The following is a 19,965-nucleotide window of genomic DNA, read 5'->3' as shown; positions in this document are numbered from 1 at the left end:
ATATAGTGTCTTGACATTCTTCATTTACCCCAAAATGCCCATTAAATATTTTATTGGATTGGCATTTTTTTGTTGTTTTAACTTTTTTTAATTGGGCTTCATTTAATTAATAATCTAGCCTGCCACCCACTTATTCTCTTTCTTTCCCAAACTGCACCTTCTCCACTGCTTTGTGGCCCGCCTCACCTCCCTGATTTGTTACCTCCGTGCTCGTGTGCTGTGGTCTATATAACAACAAAAGTCGAGGAGGACTATCCATCACTCTTGTCCCTTGGATATCCTTCAGCATTTGTTGCAACCACACGTGGACTGCAATGGATGCATCGTTACTTTTGAAGTTGTTTGTTGTTCTGTGTGTGGTGCTACAGTGAGCTGATGTAGACTACTCCACCCTGACCGTAATTGCTTCCAGGATTCCTCCTTAACTCTCTGGTTAAAATTTAATCTGTTCATCATTCAATCTTGCCTGAAGAATTTTCTGATGTGTGGAAATTGGCTCTCTAACTGGGTTTTATTAATTTATATTCTAATTACAATGCCAATGGAATATTGGATTGAATCTGCAGAATTCTGATTTTGACTCAAATACCAGTGGCCACAGCTTTAAGGTAAGAGGGGCAAAGTTTAAAGGACAATTTTTTTTTACACAGGTGGTGGTGAGTGCCTGGAACGCATGGATGGAGATAGTGACATTTTAGAAGCTAGGCAGATGAACACGAAGAGAATGGAGGGATATGGATTATGTGCATGTAAATAAGAAATGGTCTTGGCATCATGTTTGGCACAGGCACTGTGGGCTGAATGGCCTGTTCTTGTGGTGTACTGTTCTATGTACTCTTGAAGAAAAACTTACATGAGAACAGCAATGTGTACACTGGCTAGGAAATATGCACATACACACACACTCACACTCGCACCCACACTCACACTCTCACTCACACTCTCACTCACATACTCACACTCACACTCACACTCCACTCACACTCGCACCCACACTCACACTCTCACTCACACTAACACTCCACTCACACTCGCACCCACACTCGCACCCACACTCGCACCCACACCCACAACTGCACACACACTCATTCACACTAACATGCACACTCCACTCACACTCCACGCGCACTCACACTCACCTCACACTCCACTCACACTCACACTCACACTCCACTTACACTCACACTCCACTCTCACTCACACCCACAACTGCACACACACTCATTCACACTCGCATGCACACTCCACTCACACTCCACTCACACTCACACTCACACTCCACTTACACTCACATTCCACTCACACTCCACTCTCACACCCACAACTGCACACACACTCATTCATACTCGCATGCACACTCCACTCACACTCCACTCACACTCACACTCACACTCCACTCACACTCGCACTCCACTTGCACTCACACTCACATTTACACTCACACTCACATTCACGCTCACACCTACACCCACACCCACACTCACAGGCGCACTCACACTCACACATACACTCGCCTTCACACTCACACTTCTATTCTATCTAGCTGTAAAATCTAAGCCTACGTAAGGATCATCAGCTTAAATGGAACATAAACTAGGCAAGGCTGATATTAATGTGCCAGAATGTGACAAGTTGGTATATAAATTATAATGAACTATACATTTTATTAGCTGCCACAAAATTATTTCATTCAAAATAAATCCTTAGTGTTTCCCAAAGTAGATGTATTGACAGCTTTTGACATTTTAGGACATGCACTGTATTAAATCCAATAGTAATGGATAAAATAAAATGCTGCGATTTACAACATCTAATTAAGATTACTATTACTTCAAAAATCCCATTATTTTACCCTAACTCAATATCTACCTTTCAAAAAAAACTGCAGATGCTGGAAACCTGAAATAAAATAGAAAATTATGGATATTTTCAATAGGTCAGGAAGCATATGTGAGAAGAGAAACAGAGTTAATGTTTCTGATGGAGGAAGATAGACACAAAATGCTGGAGTAACTCAGCGGGTCAGACAGCATCTCTGGAGAAAAGGAATAGGTGACGTTTCGTGTTGAGACTATTCTTCAGACTGTTTAGTTAATCTTTCCACAAATGCTGTAAGGTGATGCTGCACCATGCATGGTCCCTGATATGAAAGGCATGAATTTTATTTTTCTCTTTAATTTTCTGGAGAAAACGTTTCCTAGTGCTAAATTGCCATGTTATTAAAAGTTGGAAAAGTTGTGCACAGGTGAATAACCAGGGACATTAGCTGTAAATGTTCTACCTGTTAAAAAACCCATCAGGAAGTGTGATATTCAACCAGATATCTGAAGACCAACATCACTGAGTTTCAGACGTAAAAATCACTTAGTGAATTAGGTAATTAGGCCACACAATCAGCGTAACAATATGTAGGAAGGAACTGCTGATGCTGGTTTAAACCAAAGATAGACACAAAATGCTGGAGTAACTCAGCGGGACAGGCAGCATCTGTGGAGAGAAGGAATGGGTGAAGTTTTGGGTCGAGACCCTTCTTCAGGCTGGAGTTTGAAGAAGCGTCACCCATTCCTTCTCTCCAGAGATGCTGCCTGTCCTGCTGAGTTACTCCAGCATTTTGTGTCTATCTTCAATCAGTATGACAGTTTCTCAACTTTTGAAATTTAGCTTGAATTAGTCTCAGGTTTTGGCACAATTATTAAGTAGAACACCTTGAGACCTTCTGATCATTCGAAAATGTGTCACACAAATGAACGTTTTGGTTGGCACTTAGCTGCAGTCAAATGATTTCATTCTGAATAATTCCTTGGCATGAGCTGCATCAGACTTTACAAATCCCATGCGGAAAAGCAACGGAAATTTCTAACAAAAAAGCAGAGACTGCTGAAGATGTCCACCATCTGCAGATTGTGGGTTAGGCAGTTGTGAAATGGAGAGGGGTGAGGGTTGGAAAAGGTGTGAGGAATAAAATGAAAGGCTAAAGCCCCAGAGTGTAAGTTCATGGGATAAAATGTGAAATGATTTGTTTAAAGGAAATATAATACTTTATCATTGAATAAAATGCAAAGCGATTTCAATGGCACAACAGCAATAGATCTGCTTCTTCTTCTTGCGTTTGAGGCAGCAGAAGTTATGTAACGCCCTCCGGGCGCTGTAGCCAGTGCAATGTGCTGTTGTCGAGGGCCGTGAGGTCTACCCCTCCACCAGGGGGACGGAGGACAGTGCAGTCGAAAATGCCGTGCTGCACTGTTTTCTGGTCTGCTCCACACACGCAGGCTGCTGATGAACGCAACCCCCAACAACGCATGTTGGCGTTGAACCGGCCGACCCCTGTACGGAGCCGGTTCAGGGCGACCCTCTCTTTGCGGGGCATGTCCGAGCCGGGTGGGGCTGTGGTGTTCGGTGCGACGGTGAATTGAGGAGGTCACGATGTCTATTCCCAGCTGGTTCTCCATGCTCCTAGTATGTTGAAACCGGAGCCACAGAGGGTCGCTGCATGACAGGAGAAAGGGTGACGAGATGACAGGCGTTGAGGTCCCAGTTGCTGTGAATCCTGGGCGAGGTGGTGCAAAGGATGTTTGGCGTCCGATGGGGCCTTGCACACCAGCCTATGAGTGAAGAACTCTCTGAAGACAGCAGAAGCAGCAATATCTGAAAGAACTTAGAAAGATATTAAAGAATATCGAAAAGCTTCAAAGATGAACAAAAGGGAAGTAAGGGAAAGAAAAATCTTACATAAGAGTTAAAAGTTTTCAAATATAGGTTGGTCCTCATCTTATAAACCTGTTCTGAAGTATTTAATCTGTCTTTACATTTGCACTGAATGAGGAATGATTGTGAGGAAAAAGATTATTTCCAACCTTTGTTAGTAATATTCATTAAGAAAAGAGTTTATTGCTGACCATTAGTAAAGGCTATTTTTTTGCCATGTTTTAGAAATGTGCACTAACAAAAGTGTTCATCTCTGCCCTGTAATACCTTGTGTTAAAAGGGCTAATTTGTGCCCTTAACGTTTGAGATGGATTGAGGAGTGGACACAGCACAGGGTTCTAATGATGTTGTAAAGATAAAGCAAATGGATGAGATAATTGAAAAATATCAGCGAAATGACAAACAGTTAAAACGATGAAACTGAGCCATTAGGGAGAAAGATAGTTTTGTTAATCTCATCTAGCATCCTTGTTAAATTCCATTTTACCCCGGTTGAGAAGGTGCCCCTGACTGATAACAAATCAAGTCACCAACTGCGTGGAGTTCATTCCTGGAAGCAATTGTAGTGTTGCTGTGCTTTAATTGTGAATGTGTCTCTCCTTGAGTGTCCTTCCTGTATTGCGACCTTTCCTTCCCATGTGTTTGTGCTTCTAGTCAACGAGAAAAAACAAATACTTATGAAATATGAAAACTAAACTGTTTAAAAATCGAGTGGGTCGTGAGTGGGCAGGCGAAAGAGCTGGATGTTTAAGCAGCATAACTGGGAACCAAAGTTACTGACACCAGCCAATGTAAACGTGGAGTTTGCGATTTTTGTTTCTAAAGTGTACCAGCCACCTCTTTTCTTTGGGCCAACTGCCTAATTTAGCATACAGCTGTGCTGTGCAGTAGTTGCACACTTGACGTACATTATTCCTGAAGTATTATGACCGTTGCTTTAAACCATTGATAAGTTATGGTTAATTGATGATATTACAAGTAGCACACATTGTTTGCCAATCACAGGGGAGCTGTTGAAACTACCGAAACACTGCTGCTACAGCCTTGTTAAATTATCTGTGAACAGTAGCTTCATTTTAAGCTTGATTTTCCACCTGTAAGTGGGTAATAAATCTTGCTCCATAGTTCCTCCGCCAAAGTATTGCTATAAAGATTTCACATTCGTGGGATTGGTTGGCATTTGAAATATAATTCTTTGGTTTGTCAAATCCCATCCAATTTCCATCCCACTCGCACAGAGATGGTTAAATTGGCAAGAACCTGGACACATTGGACTGTCAGCATATCAAGTCATTGTTGAGACACAGATTCAGGCCATTCAGCCCATCAAGTCTGCACTGAGTGCTGGTAGAGCAAATCCATCTGTTCCATTTCCCTGTAGACTTGCAAATTACTCTCCCTCCTGTGCTTATCAAATTCCCTTATCAAGGCAGTGATTTGCTCTGCTTCTACAAATTTCTGCCATTTAATAACAGGTCATAACCTCCCCCCAAATGTTGACTTTAAACAAAAATCCAAATTTTACATCTGTGAATAAAACCCAGGAAAACTGAGACAATAATCATCCCATTTATCAAGATATAAGTGGCCGAAAGCTTTAGAAAACAAGGCTGTACATAACCTTTGAATTTCAGGGGAAATTTCTCATGGGGAGCCTAAACAAAACAATAAACAAAGAATGGCAAAGAGGTAATGGTGTAGAACACAACACTACTCTTAGAGGCAAAACAACAATAACTCTTCTCAGGAAAGTTGACCTAAAAAGTTATCTTGAAACTGCACGTCCACTGTTGATCCAGATGCTGTGTTAAGCCGGATAAAATCATAAAACCATGTGGCCCATAATTTGCCACGGAGAGGTTTTCATATTAGGATAAATAAGAATTCATCAAGGCAGTATATTTTTAAGCAGATGGTGCCTTGGTTACAATGCATCTTAATATTGCAGGACTAACAAGAAAGCTCCTTTCACTTGTTAATTGAATCATTTGGTCATCTGTTTGAGTCTATAGAGCTATTGAAACTTAAGTTCATATGGGAATGATTTCCATTACAATAGGAATGCTATTCCCTTTGTTTTGTCCACCAGCGAGAGAATGTTTTTTTCTCCTCCATTAACTAACAGAAATTTGGTGTTTTGTGTTTTTGCTGAGTAGCATATTAATCAATCCTGGGAACCACATCAAGATCCATGAAGGCACATTGGGTTTCTTCATTGCAAGCGATGCCAAGGAAGTCAAAAGGTACCTTTTTGCTTTGATCCTATGAAAGTTACTGTGAATTGTTTCCCATTAATACTGCACCATGTCAACCACTGATGTCCTCCTTATTTATTTGAAGTGAGAGAAGGGAATTCTACCTTTCTACAATTGAGCCCTCAGAAAAAGCATGTGTCATACAGCACGGAAACAGGCCCTTCAGCCCAACTTGTCAGTGCCGACCAAGATGCCCATCTAAGCTCATCCCATTTGTCACATTTGACCCATATCCTGTTAAACCTTTCCCAACTATGTACCTGCCTAAGTCGCTTTTAAATGGTGTTAGTGTACCTGGCTTAACTACCTTCTCTGGCAGCTTGTTCCATATATCCACCACTCTGTGTGGAAAAGTTGCCCCTTAGTTTCTTATTAAATATTTTGCCTCTCATCTTAAACCTTTGTCCTCTCAATCTTGATTCCTCTGCTCTGGATAAAAGATAAAAGATTCTGTGCCTTCACCCTACCAATTCCCCTCATGATTTTATGCACATCTATAAGATCATCTCCTAACCTCCTGTGCTCCATGAAATACACTTCTAGCTTGCCCAATCTTTCTTTATAGATTAGGCCCTCGAGCCCCGGTAACATCCTTGTAAATTTTCTCTAGTTTCCAGTTTAATAACTTCCTTCCCAGAGCAGGGTGACCAAAATTCATCATAATGCTCCAAATGTGGCTCGCCAACATCTTGGGCAACTGTAACATAACGTCTCAGCTTCTATACTCAATATGAGAATAAATTTATTATTTTGAGCAAATATATATTTTTTTAATGGACAGAGATTACAGAATTTTGGAGCACGCAATGACCTGGATGTTGTGTAGAACACAAAGTGCTGGAGTAACTCAGCAGATCAGGCAGCAGCTCTGGAGGACATGGATACTTAGGACATTGACTTACTCCAGTACTCCACCCATAATCTTATTGAATGATGGAACAGCTTCAAGAGGCTCTGTAACCGATTTCTGCTGCTATTTCTTATTTTCTTTATGCAGCTGATAATCAGTCCCTGCACTGACTTGATAGACTCTGAGACTCTTTGCCAAGGTATATATACAGTGAAATTTAATTAGGACTTTATTCCTTGTCAGGACTATTCCTTGGAGCCCAGGAGGCTGAGGTGGATCTTATGTATGAAATCATGAGGGAAATAGATATGGTGAATGCATAAAGTCTTTTACCCAAACTAGGGAAATCATGAACCAGAGGACATAAGGTTAAGATGAGATTGGACAGATTTAATAGGAAACTGAGGGGCAACTTTTTCAGACAGAGGGTGGTGGATGTATGGAATAAGTTGTCAGAGGAGGTAGTTGAGGAAGGTACTATAACAACAATTAATTGATATTTGGATAGGTACATTGACAGGAAAGGGTTAGAAGGATATGGGAGGCACGGTGGCGCAGCTGTAGGTTTTGCTGCCTCACAGCGAATGCAGTGCCAGAGACCCGGGTTCGATCCCGACTATGGGTGCTTTATGTACAGAGTTTGTACGTTCTACCCGTGATCTGCGTGGGTTTTCTCCGAGATCTTTGGTTTCCTCCCACACTCCAAAGACGTACAAAGACACACTCCAAAGACGTAGGTTAATTGTTATGTAGGTTAATTGGCTTGGTAAATGTAAAAATTGTCCCTAGTGTGTATAGGATAGTGTTAATGTGTGGGGATCGCTGGTCGGCGCGGACCCAGTGGGCCGAAAGGGCCTGTTTCCGTGCTGTATCTCTGAACTAAACTCTAAACGCAGGCATGTTGACTAGCTTAGACGAGACTTCTTGGCCGTCATGGGCAAATTGGGGCACTGGGCCTGTTTCCGGGCTGTATGACTCTACAATAATTTCAGAATAAATGCTTGCCCATTTAAGGAGAAGTTGCTTCTTCTCAGAGAGTTGGGAATGTTGTGAATTCCCTACTGCAAAGATCTGTGGAAACTGAATCGTTGAATATATTCATGGCCAATACTGACAGACCTTCGGACAAAGGGGGGCAAGGGTTATGGGAACAGGCAGGAAATTGATGCTGAAGCCAAGGTCAGATCACCCATAATCTTATTGAATGATCGAAACAGCTTCAAGAGGCTATGGAACTGATTTCTGCTGCTATTTCTTATTTTCTTTAAGCAACTGATAAACAGTCCCTGCACTGACTTGATTTTGTAAGCATCCTTTCTTCTGCAGATGAAGTTGACTATTGCAGCCAAAGGTAATATTAGGCCCACCATGGCTCATATGACTAAATAGTTTGGTCCAAGACTACTTAGTCATAAGGGAAAGATATTAATAGGAATCTAAGGGACAATGTTTTCACTCAGAGGGTGGTGGGTATTATAATGAACGAGCTGCCAGAGGAGGTAGTTGAGGCAGGTACTATAACAACATTTACAAAACAGGTAAGGTTGCTGCCTTAAAGTGCCAGAGATCCGGGTTCAATTCTGAGTACGGGTGCTGTTTGTACTGAGTTTGTAGGTTCTCCCCATGACCTGCATGGGTTTTCTCCGGGAGCTCAGGTTTCCTCCCACACTCCAAAGACGTGCAGGTTTGTAGGTTAATTGACATGGTAAAATTGTAAATTGTCCCTTGTGTGTAGGGTAATGTTAATGTGTGAGGATCGCTGGTGTGTGCGGTCTCCGTGGGCCAAAGGGCCTGTTTAGGTGCTGTATCTCTAAACTAAACTAAACTAAACTAAACTAAACTTGCACAGGTACATGGATATGAAAGGTTTGGAGGGATCCAGGCCAGATGTACGCAACTGGGACTAGCTTAGATGGAGCATCTTGATTAGCATGGATGAACTGGGCCGAAGGGCCTGTCGCCATGTGATATGACTTGAATGATCTTTGGTAGTGGTTGCAGTATGTGTGCTCAGTTCAGATGCATCTTTCAGGCTATTTTCTGTTCAATCTGTTGAGTTAGTTCCTTTGGTGAACTTGGAAGTGCTGCTGGAGTCGCCTGTTTTTCTCCTGTTAGGATCAATGAAAATCCCCACCTCTCACTTGCCTGCATCTTTATAATGAAATCTATGAGTCCTCTTGTTCCTCCAATTAATCCCGGCACAGCATGCCCTCGAATATGCGTGACCATCTTACTACCTGCTCAGAAGGCCTACGTATCGCAGTCATCTCAGTTTGAGTGGGGAGGTCTGATTTTGTTCCGCCTGACTCTATCTCGCCATTCAATGCTGAGCAGTGCAGGTGGAAGTTGTTCATCCTTAGCTCTTGGAGTGAAATGATTAGCAATATTTCTCCGGTGTACACACCAGTACTCAGTAACGCAAGCTTTGTACATCTGAATATTGGCTCTGATAGTAGGCTTGGAGATTAGCTACGGTGCTAAAGGCAGTCACAACTTTTGTTATTTTTATGATCATTCAAGGGCTAGGGGCTTCACAGGCTGAGGCAGCACTTAATTACCCATCCCTAATTGCCCTTGAGAAGGTGGCGAAGAGCTGTCTTCTTGAACCACTGCGGTCCTTGTGGTATGAGTATCACCACAGGGCTGTTAGGGGGTAGGGAGTTCCAGGATAATGACCTATATAGATCCAAGTCAAGATGGTGTGTGCATGGTGGACAAGTTCCAGGTGGTGGTGACTTGTTCAGCTCTCACTTGCTAGGCTCCATATCTCACTCCGGCATGAGTTGACATCTTGGTCAAGTGATACAGGGTGATCTTGTAAAATTGCCTTACAAACCAATGGTTCATCTACTTGTTCTCAACAGTGGCGGCATTGGCACTATTGAATTTGAGAGGAGCAGCTTTGTTGGTGAGGGTCCTAGGGATTCATGACTTTAGACATCCTCTGTCTGAGGTGATGTCCAATGTGCAGAGATTCCCTTCTTTCAATCTTGAAATTGTTCTATTGGCTTTTTGTACTCTAAGTTTTTTAAGTTAATGGGTCATAGAGTCATGCAGTGTGAAAACAGGTGCTTCGGCCCAACTTGCCCTTGCAGACCGACATGCCCCATCTACACTAGTCCCACCTGCCTGTATTTAGCTCATATCTTTCTAAACCTATCCAATTCATGAAACTGTCTAAATGTTGAGGGGCTATAGTTCTTTTAAATTGTCTTCTATCTGTTCTTTATCAAAAGTAAAATATACAATTGTCTATGCCTCCCCTACTCTCATGCGTTGCAGTCCAGAACCTTTTATTCACAAAATGCTGGAGTAACTCAGCAGGTCGGGCAGCATCTCGGGAGAGAAGGAATGGGTGACGTTTCGGGTCGAGACCCTTCTTCAGACCTTATCACTCACTAATGGTCATTATCCTGAGCTTGTGCTTCCCTTACCAATCACCTTACATCTGTGTCTCTTGTTTCTTGACCCTTCCAAAATGCTATTGAGACTCCTCTCTCTCATTTGAGTCTATGAGGCTCAATGAGGCCTAACATTTGCAGAAGGTTGTGAATCTTTGATCCTTGGTTTTACATTGAATGCTCAGTTAATAAGGATATTTAACACTGAGATTGATAGAGTTTGTCACTCTAAAGAAATTGAGGGATGAACAAAAGTGAACTAGGTAGATTATCCACCAAGATCTTATTGAATGGTAGGGTGAGTTCAAACAGGGGTGTGGACTAAAGAAGGGCCTCGACCTGAAACGTCGCCTAATCCTATTCTCCAGAGATGCTGCCTGACCCACTGGGTTGCTCCAGCTTTTTGTGTCTGTCTTATGTTCTTACTGCTCGTGTTCTTTTACATGTGACCAGTTTTGGTCACTGCATTTGCTCCTCTTTCCCGCCGGTGCAGCAGGGAATGAGGTCCCCCTGGAAGATTTGTTGCCAAGTGGCCTGATTTAAAATCATCCAAGTTATTATTCCTAGTTTTCAAGTCCCACTATAACCTCACTCCTTCATCTGAGTGGTGTCATCTCATCTTCCAAGATATTTGCTTTCCAATTCTTGAGCAGCCCACATTTTAGTTGCTGTATTATTGGAGGCCATGTCTTCAGCTGCCTGGGATCTGAGCTCTGGAATCTCCCCTCTAAACCTCCTGCCTCTCTCTCCTTTTTACAAGGCTCTTTAAAGTCTACCCCTTGAATTGATTTTTTTTCCCCACATGGCAAAATTACGCTGAGTAGCTCAGTGCCAAATTGTGTTTGCAAAGCATTACGCTAATGCTGTAAGGAAAATGAGAATAACTCTGCATTGATGGATAAGTCCAGACACTGGGTGAAATTATTCTGTTAACCCCTTGTCATAAATCATCAACACCAAGATGCCAAGTATTACAAAAAACAAACAAACGTGAAAAGACTGGTGCTTGTTATGAAAGGATCTTCTCAAAACCAAATATCATCAGAGGAATTTATTCAGAAGTAGATCCAGATCCCTCAAATGTTGATAACCATGGATAATGTAGATGTGAGCCAATTATTTAACTTGGACATTGAGCACAACGTTGCAGGAAATGAGAGCAGAATTAACAAGCCTCAGGCACGACTGGAGATTAGAATGTTCTTTCCCATGCAGAGGGTGCGGATATTGGAACAAAGTCTTAGCAAAAGCAGTTCAGGCTGTGCTGAAGAACCCCCTTCAAAAGCAGCAGCTACATATCTGAAGATTATAATGATACGTACCGACAGGGATGATCAACGACTTTAGGAAACACAATGGTTCCTGTGACACTGGCGCCATGGAAACGTCTTTGGTAGAAGGCAGCTGGTGGGGATTGAATAATAGACCTTGTTAAGATAGATTGATATTCTGGAGTTTCAGTCAATTACCTTGGGGGGTCAGGGAGAAATTTCACACATCTTTCCCTCAGGAGATTAAGTATGTCGGGTAAAGTCCATGATAGCACCAAGGCTCTGGGAAAGGAACAGGATTAATGACGTGAAAGGCCATTCCTCTTTTAATATGTTCTTGAATGCACCTTTACTTCATTTGGGACAAATCACTTCCTCCAAACAAGCTCGGGAAACTTAAAACTTAAAACTTAAATACTAGCTGTAAGTCACTTTGAATTTACATGTGTTCAGTAAAGATTGACTGTTTAAGACATTCCCCTCCACCTTTGAGATTATTGGAAAATATGCCTCCACAGCCCAGTAACTGGTCATTTTACAATCTATTTCTCTAGGGCCTTTTTCTACTGTAAGGCTTGTCATGACGACATCACAGATACAAAAAGAATTAAGAAATGTGGCTGTAAACGACGTAAGTAATAATTCCTTCATCTTTGTGTCAACGGCTTGTAATTACTGATTACAATTTGAGACCAATGTTCAGCTTGAATGTTGAGGTGTTTTGCCTTCAGTGTGCAGATACTGGTGAAGGGCATACCGGTCATCAAGTGCTTGGTGTTATTAGCTTGTCACTGAAGATCAGAGATGGAGTACAGTTGTGTAGTTAAACCTCCATTTACTCACCCTGTAGACAGTGAATATAAACAACCCGCCATAAATGTCTGCTTCCCAACAGCAACACTCTCATTTTTAACAGCTTTCAAGCGTACAGGTGCACTTTTTATTGCAACTTGCCTATTAATTATAGTCCCCATTTGGCAGACTTTGGTTCAATAGCCATAAAGCTTGTTGCAGAGTATAAACCTTTTAAATACGAATTGCATGGAGGTCAATGTGCATGGAAACTCAATTCTGATAATTATTGAAAGTCAATTCTTTAAAAGCAATGTGGTTCAAAGACTGGGGTAAGCAGTGGAATTATCATTTTTTAGCAGGATGTATTGCTTCAATTTGCGATGTTGATAGAACTTGGTTTCCACTGAAATTTCTTGACCGACATAGATCCTCGCCTTAAGGATTTCCTTCATGCCAAGTGTTCTCAGCTGCCAATGTGGCAGACCAAAAGGCTATTCCATTGCTATCCCGAGGCCAACTAATCAAACAAGCTCGAGAGTCACTTATGGAATGGTTCCCTTTGTTCCATTGTCCCATTTGCTCAGTGGCATCTGCCCAGCTTCTGGGCAGACCCTCATGCCAATGTAACAATGCCACCATCGCCCTCTCTTTTAACCTACTCACATTCGCACGGCAATGGAAACTAAATGGAGAGCAACATTACTCAGGCTACATGAAAGGAAGTTTAATTACCTGAAAGGAAGGCAGGTTTAGATTAACATTATGCCATTAATATGTAATGACAAATCCGGGAAAATTAATGAATGCTACAGATTGGGGAGCAAAAAAATAATTAGCATTAATGTGATTAAGCCACATGCAAAAATTTTTTTATTTTTAAATACGCAGAGAATAGTGGTGTGCCGAAAATGAGAAGTCCAAATTTCAATCTATTAATGATGTGATGTAGACCAGATGTATAAATGAAATGACATGATTAGTGAGGCTGAAGAAAGAGCTTGTCAGAATTAAACTGCTGCAGTTTGAACACTCCAGAGGTAATGCCCCAAGTCAGCTGGAAAAACAAAGACAATCCTTGCCAAATGCATTGTATGTCACAGTCCACTTTGGCTGTGCATACAATATGCAATGCTCGAGACACACAACCAGAATCGCAAGGATATATATTTTTTCTGATAAGGACACACATCTTAGTAGTTGATGTCACATTTAGGCAGGAGTTCCAGCAGATTTTCCATTACATTGGCATTAATCATGTCACATTGTTAACATATACCTGACCTACTTAACCATTCGTCCAAACCTTTTAGACCCATTATTAATAATTTAAGCTAAAAAAAAACTTGATGTATCCACAGAGGTCAAGAATAATTAAAGTGAGTAGCTTTATCTTAAAAAAAATAAAATAAAATAAATCCCAACTGCTTGAAAGCATGACAAAAATTCAGCTTAAAAGTATCATTATTTTTTCATTGTATTCTAAATTATTCAAAGAACGTCCAGAATTTGCAAAGAAAATCTGTTCTTGGTTGGAGATGGAAGTGGAGTGGACCTTCGAGGGTTTTTATTTGATGATGGGGGTATGTTGGTGGGAAGAGTTGTACAAGATGATTTGTTGAAGAAAATGTGATAGAGACATGTACTTATTTGTGTTTAAGGATGAACATAAATGTCTTAAGCATTCACCCCTTTCTAGGTTAATTCACAATTGTGGAAAGTGTTGTAGGGAAACAGAAAAATCACAGATAAAATTTAAACCTCTTTTCGTGGAACTCAAGCAAATGAGGCTCCATGTATGACATGATTGCAAGTACCTTTTGATGATTGATGTATCTTTAATTTATTTTTTCCTTGCTGCCCTGGAACATGAAACTCTATATTTTAACTGCACACTGGTAGTGATATATTGTAAGTAAAATCAGGTTCTCTGTTGCCCAGAGTGCGATCCAACTTGTCTACCTTAAGCAAGAGGTTTTTTTTATGTTGCATGCATACGCGCACATCATTTTCAGCAACGCTTACAGATCATTGTGAATCTGCAGAAAATACAGCAGCCCGGAACCAAATAATAGCAAAGAAGGCAGGGAGTGAGTGGGCAAGCAAGTCAGAGCTGAGAGAGAGGTGTTGCAGGCCAGGCTTTAGCAGAGTAGGAAACGGGGGTCAAAGTTCCTCTTTTGCCCCAAATAATGATATCATGCCCATTTCTGGTGGCAAGGATCCACTTGTAAGTCTATCAAACTGTATGAGAAGTGTATGGTACTGGTGACCCAAACATGAGGCATATCCAACTGCTCTAGTCCCTGGAGGCCTCCTGTTAGACTGCAGTCCACAGGGTCTGTATTATTGCTTCAGAGTGAGAGGCTTAGGCATTCCCATTAGACAAAGGCACTGGCCATAACTAATCACAGATGCAAGTGGTTAAAGATCCAAATGTTGCTGTTAGTTTGTCCCGAGTTAGCTGATCTCAACCAAGACCATAGTCAACAGTGACCCTACTGCCCCCCACCTAGATGGGAAAACAAGACTCAAGGCTCCCTGATTGCATCTGCTAACCTTTAACCTTTCACCACCAATTGCACTTTACTCTCTCCCAACAGAAAGCATGGCCATGATACAAGAACCATTACTTGTAACTGAATACTCCACCAGCATTAATTCCTAATCATTGCCCAGCAAAACAGGAAGGAGAGAAAGAAAGAACATCACAAGTAAAAAGTTCTTTGAGGAATATTTAAGGAAAGCTAAGTTAAGTCAGAAAGAATGTTGTGTTTGTGCATTTCATTTCTCAAACCCATTTGAGAATTTCACAGGAGATTCATCTCATTTGTTCCTGGCGCAGTAAACTTGATTAAACAGTCCAATCCGACAACTAATTTTTCAGGTGCAAAGCCATTTTAATCTCGGTTTCACAAAAGAAACAGCCCCATTTGCAGAGGCCTAAGAAGATCCATAAGAAGTACAGTAGGTAAATCAATTCAAAGTTAGACTGGGGCAAAAATTGGGATGTCTCTCATTTTTCTGAGAGCGCTGTGAATCTGCAACTAACATAGCTGCTGTATTTTCACTAAGATGACTATCTACTCCAAGAAGGTCCACAAATTGAGGAACGAGTATAGGAGCAACATGCTAAACCCCCACCAATCGAAACAACCTCTCGTGATTATCGTACAACTCTGAGTTTCCTTAGATAGTCACAAAAAGCTGGAGTAACTCAGCGGGACAGGCAGCATCTCTGGAGAGAAGGAACAGGTGACGTTTCGGGTCGAGACCCTTCTTCAGACTGAGTTTCCTTAGTTACGCCAACAGTCAGCAATACTGAATTCAATCGAAATGAACTTGTCATTATTGTTGGGTGGGGGGGACGCTCCAACTCACTTGTGGAACTGAACCCAGGTGGTCTCCATGTATGTGGGCTTCTGCCCGACCACTAGATGTCCTCAGAGACCTTCTTCATTCCCTGTCGTACCTCCAACAACCCGAGCTACCATTTCAGCTCCTCCTAAAAAGATGATCTAAACCCAAATCATCTTTTTTCTCCATATAAAAATAGCAGTATAAACATGTTTTTGCAAATAATCCATATAGCAGTTTGCGTGTTGTTAGTAGACACGTCCTTTGTCTATAGAACCATTCACATCCCATCAATGACCAACATGTCACTGTCTATGACTGTTCGTGTTTTATTTCCATAACAAATTCACTGTATTTCTTACAGCATGGATTTTTTTGACAAATGAGCTAGACTTGTTAACGTTTCTGAATGCTTCGATCTTAATAACCCTTTTTAGAATTTTTTTATTTGGATTGTCACGGTTGAAGCCAGTTTTCTTTTGAACCAGCATGCTGTTATATCGATACCTGTGCATGGTCTCAGAAATAATCTCCTCAAGTCTTCCTTTTTTTGACTTCCAAAAAAAAGAGGCACCCATGTCATCCGGCCCCCCGCTTCCTGTTGATTTGGAAGGATAATTTGGCTCAAACTATTTGGTTTCATTTCAAGAGATGAGATCAAAAAGCAGTTCACCTCCCACAAGATGCCATTCCTTTTAAAGGTTTGTCAGAGTTTGTTACTGTCAGCCCGGAAAGATTGGCATCATTCAAAGGAAGACAAGAGGCTGATGTTCCTCGGCATCACCAGCTTTGATTAGGTTTTGATGCTCCTTTCTTTATTGAAATACCAGCACAAACTGAACAGCCTTTTTGCGTGCATTGAACAGGCTTACTGCTGCATGATGTGACTATTCCTTTTCTCAGCTAGCGGAAAAACCCAGCACCAAAAATAAAAATTGCTGAAAATTAAATATTTTGCAACTAACTGCTATAAAGATTATGGAGAAATGGGGATGCTACTGAAGATGCCTCTCATCTATCACCTTCTAGTGCCTTTTTATCCTCAACCATAGTGTGACCCTGGCTTGACCAGTATCTTGATATAAATGGCCTTAGGTCAGAGCTTGACTCAGTCGAGAGCTTTAAGTGTGTCCTTCAGGTGATGATAATGGCTTGGTCAACCAAGGTTGATTTTGCTCTTTTTTTTAACTTGATGTGAGAAACCAAAATTATTTCTCATTCGACTAATATTGTTTTATCGACTAAATCCTGTTTTATATTATTTGCTTTCTAAATTTCATTGTGCAAGTGAATCACTTGGCACAATAACCGTTTCAGCATCGAGGGATGCTTGAAAGAATTGGATAGGTGCTTTATGTGCTACCTACATTTTGAACGGTGGCAGAAAAAAATCACTCGTTAAACCAAATTCTCAACTGCACTACAAGCCTTGGCAAAACGAAAGAGAGCAGTCACCAAAACTGCTGTGACTTTTCCATCATTGCCTGCTTTGACCAGATTGTCCAGGTATATAATTGAAATTCTCACCAACCGCTGTGGTTGTGGTTATGTTGTAAAGTAACTAATGTGAAACTGGCTTGAAAATACTTAAGATTGTTAATTATATGTTCAAAGATATCTTGTCAACTTTTGAAAATGATTTTTCCATCACAACTTTGAATGCAATGAACTAAGCTCTTCTCCCTTGTCAAGCCTGCATATGTTACGAAGGCCTGTGTTAGATCCTTTGTTGATTCCTTCCAATTGCCAGACTGAATAACCTTGCCATTAACCTGCTCCTCTTCCTCTCCTTCCATCGAAAACATGATTATAGCCAAGATGTCCATCTACAAGAGAATGAAACTCGCATGTTGTTTTGATTGCGGACGCTCTGAAAGCAACTGCACTTGCATGTCAGACAGTGTACATAGTAACTTGGACACCCTTGAGAGAACCTTTCCACTTTCTTCTGTCTCTGTTAATGATTGCTCCACCAGTTTGCGTACCTGTAAGTTTAACACCATGCTGTTCCATGTCAGTCATGTGCGGCGTCGTTCCCCTCTGTGTTGTATTCTGTAGTACAGTAAGTCATATTTTAGTTGCCACTGTTGCCTTGTCCATTGAGCTTCCTTGTGACAATGTTGGCTTTGCGTGTGCTTGGCTTAGAGCATGGGTCCGCTCGCTGGCATGTGGGACCCACAGTGCAGCTTTGATGTGAATGCTCTTCGTACAGTGTGGTATTGAAATTATTCTACGTATTTAAATGTCATTTGGATTATCTATAGCAAAGTGACTTCATTAAAGTTAAAGTACATAGCCAGAATAAGTGGGATGAAACTCTTGAATTAGGCTGTTTTATTTCTGTTTATCCCTCTGTTTTAAGTTTGTTATTATCTCGTTCTTTTTTGTCAAACCACCACCGCTTGCATCAGTCCAAAGCAATGCCAACACCTCATGAACAGCTGGACTGGGGAGCCCCAGTCTCACTCTGTCTGTCGTTGTTGAGATTCCCACTCACCCAACTATCCCAGGTTCACAACGATGGGACAGTTGATGGAGTCCAAACCCATGATTAGCATGGAGGTGGGAAAAGTTACTTCAGAGGAATGTAATTCTGTGTTCGCATGACTCTCAGAGCAAGTGTCTGAAGTTCAGACATCTGAAGTATCATTGCTGAAAAGGGGATTTAAAGGCTGTTAAACCAAATAATAAACATGCACTGGTGTGCCTGTAATTTAACAGATGTGTAGTGAACTTGAAACCTTCTGTAAACATGGAACACCATGCCAGATATCTCATTGTTTTACCCAACCCTGGGACTTTGGCTCATTTCAGACTGAGCTTGGTGGAAGGGTGAATCAAAAGACTTGACCCGGCACTGTTGTTAAATGATAAGATATAGTAAGTAACTCTGTCATCTTATTTCACAGCATACTACTCTGTTTACACCAGGAGGTCACATTCACTCTGAATGAAGTTGTTGTGAATTAAGTCAAATATCTCAGTAATCAGACTCACCTCTGTCTGGAGTTAGTTTACCGTCTGAAATTACCAGCCGAATGCACAATGGCAAACCTTTACTCAGGGCAGTGAGGTGCCAGAGATGGTAATCAAAACTGCTCACAAAAGAAGGACTTAAATCATGTTGTTTTGTGTCCAACTTTAAACTGTTAGTGGGAGATGGGGATGTATATTCCTACACAAAACTGCTCTGAACTTTCTAATTCCAGCTGTAGTCTACACAAGCCAAGCTCTAATGTTTAATACACTTATACCTGCACATTTTGTACAACTGCAAGTAATAATACAAGGGCCCCTTTCATGAGTGGCCCAAACTGAAGTTAGGCAAGAGAAGCCAAGAGCTCGAATCACACGGAACTCTTTGGCTTCACCTTGGCTACAGTATTGGGATCTACAGTGAAGTTTAAAAAACACTGAGGCCTGTTCTGCATTTAAAATACGGATTTTGGTGCTTTTAATTTAGTAGACTAGCACAAACATTGAAATACAACCATTGTTCTGAGGTTATTGGACATAGCACTGTACCAAAGTGTACAATGTTTAACTTTAGCGGAGAGTGAGGGATTGAGAGTATATCTCCCATTGTTTCACCATCACTGAGGGAGCAATGGCAAGCCTTGGACTTCTATACGGTTACCAATCTCACATTCACATCACTGTACAGCGGCCTAGGTTCATACAGCATCTTTAGAAGGGGAAAATGTCCCAAGATCTTCCATTCAGTCAAAGGGGACCAAAGTTAATAAGTTTATACTCAGTGGTTCAGGCAGCATCTGTGGAGGAATGGATAGGCGACATTTTGAATCAGGGCTCTTCTTCAGACCCCGACCCACAATGTCACCTATCCATTGCCACCACAGATGCTGCCAGCCCCGCTGAGTCATTCCAGTACTTTATGTTTTTGCTCACGAAACCAGATCTGGAGTTCCTTGTGTCCCCATCTTAATGAGAATATAATGGGGGCATCGTGGTGATACCGCTGGTAATGCTATTGATTACCCATTGATCTGGGTTAAATGCTAATCTTCCAATAACTTTATGGGTTTCTTCCTCGTGCTTTGGTTGCCTCCCACATCCCAAAGATAAGCGAGTTATGATCAGGGAATTGGGTTTGAATAGATTGGTGGGCAAATGGAGGGCAATGAGAGTGGGAGAGAGAGGGAAGGAGAGTCTGAAAGGGAATGTGGAAGCGAGAGTTGGTCCTAGAGAACAGGATCAAAGATCATCTAAATGATGTGCCAATTGGTAGGTTGATTGGACTTGATAAGTTGTCCCCAGTGTGGGTGGATGATGTTGCCAGGAATGTGCGGAAGGATAAGTTACTAGGAATAAGAGGG

At 41.5% G+C, this 19,965-nt stretch overlaps 1 protein-coding gene across 3 annotated transcripts in view; it reads left to right on the top strand.

Moving 5' to 3' along the window:
• The window catches only part of LOC144609998 (calcium-activated potassium channel subunit alpha-1), a 594,620-nt gene that overhangs the window by 450,284 nt on the left and 124,371 nt on the right, over nt 1-19,965 (top strand). For 2 of the 3 annotated variants that reach the window (XM_078428427.1, XM_078428428.1), the window contains exons 17-19: nt 5,862-5,948; nt 12,037-12,113; nt 17,442-17,615. In XM_078428427.1, coding sequence (XP_078284553.1) covers nt 5,862-5,948; nt 12,037-12,113; nt 17,442-17,615 — 338 coding nt within the window. The remainder of the gene's footprint in view (nt 1-5,861; nt 5,949-12,036; nt 12,114-17,441; nt 17,616-19,965) is intronic. The other variant, XM_078428430.1, reaches the window with a different exon arrangement.

The sequence above is a fragment of the Rhinoraja longicauda genome, chromosome 35, assembly GCF_053455715.1.
Source record: "Rhinoraja longicauda isolate Sanriku21f chromosome 35, sRhiLon1.1, whole genome shotgun sequence".
NCBI lineage: Eukaryota > Metazoa > Chordata > Chondrichthyes > Rajiformes > Arhynchobatidae > Rhinoraja > Rhinoraja longicauda.
This window is presented reverse-complemented; position numbering and strand designations above follow the sequence as displayed.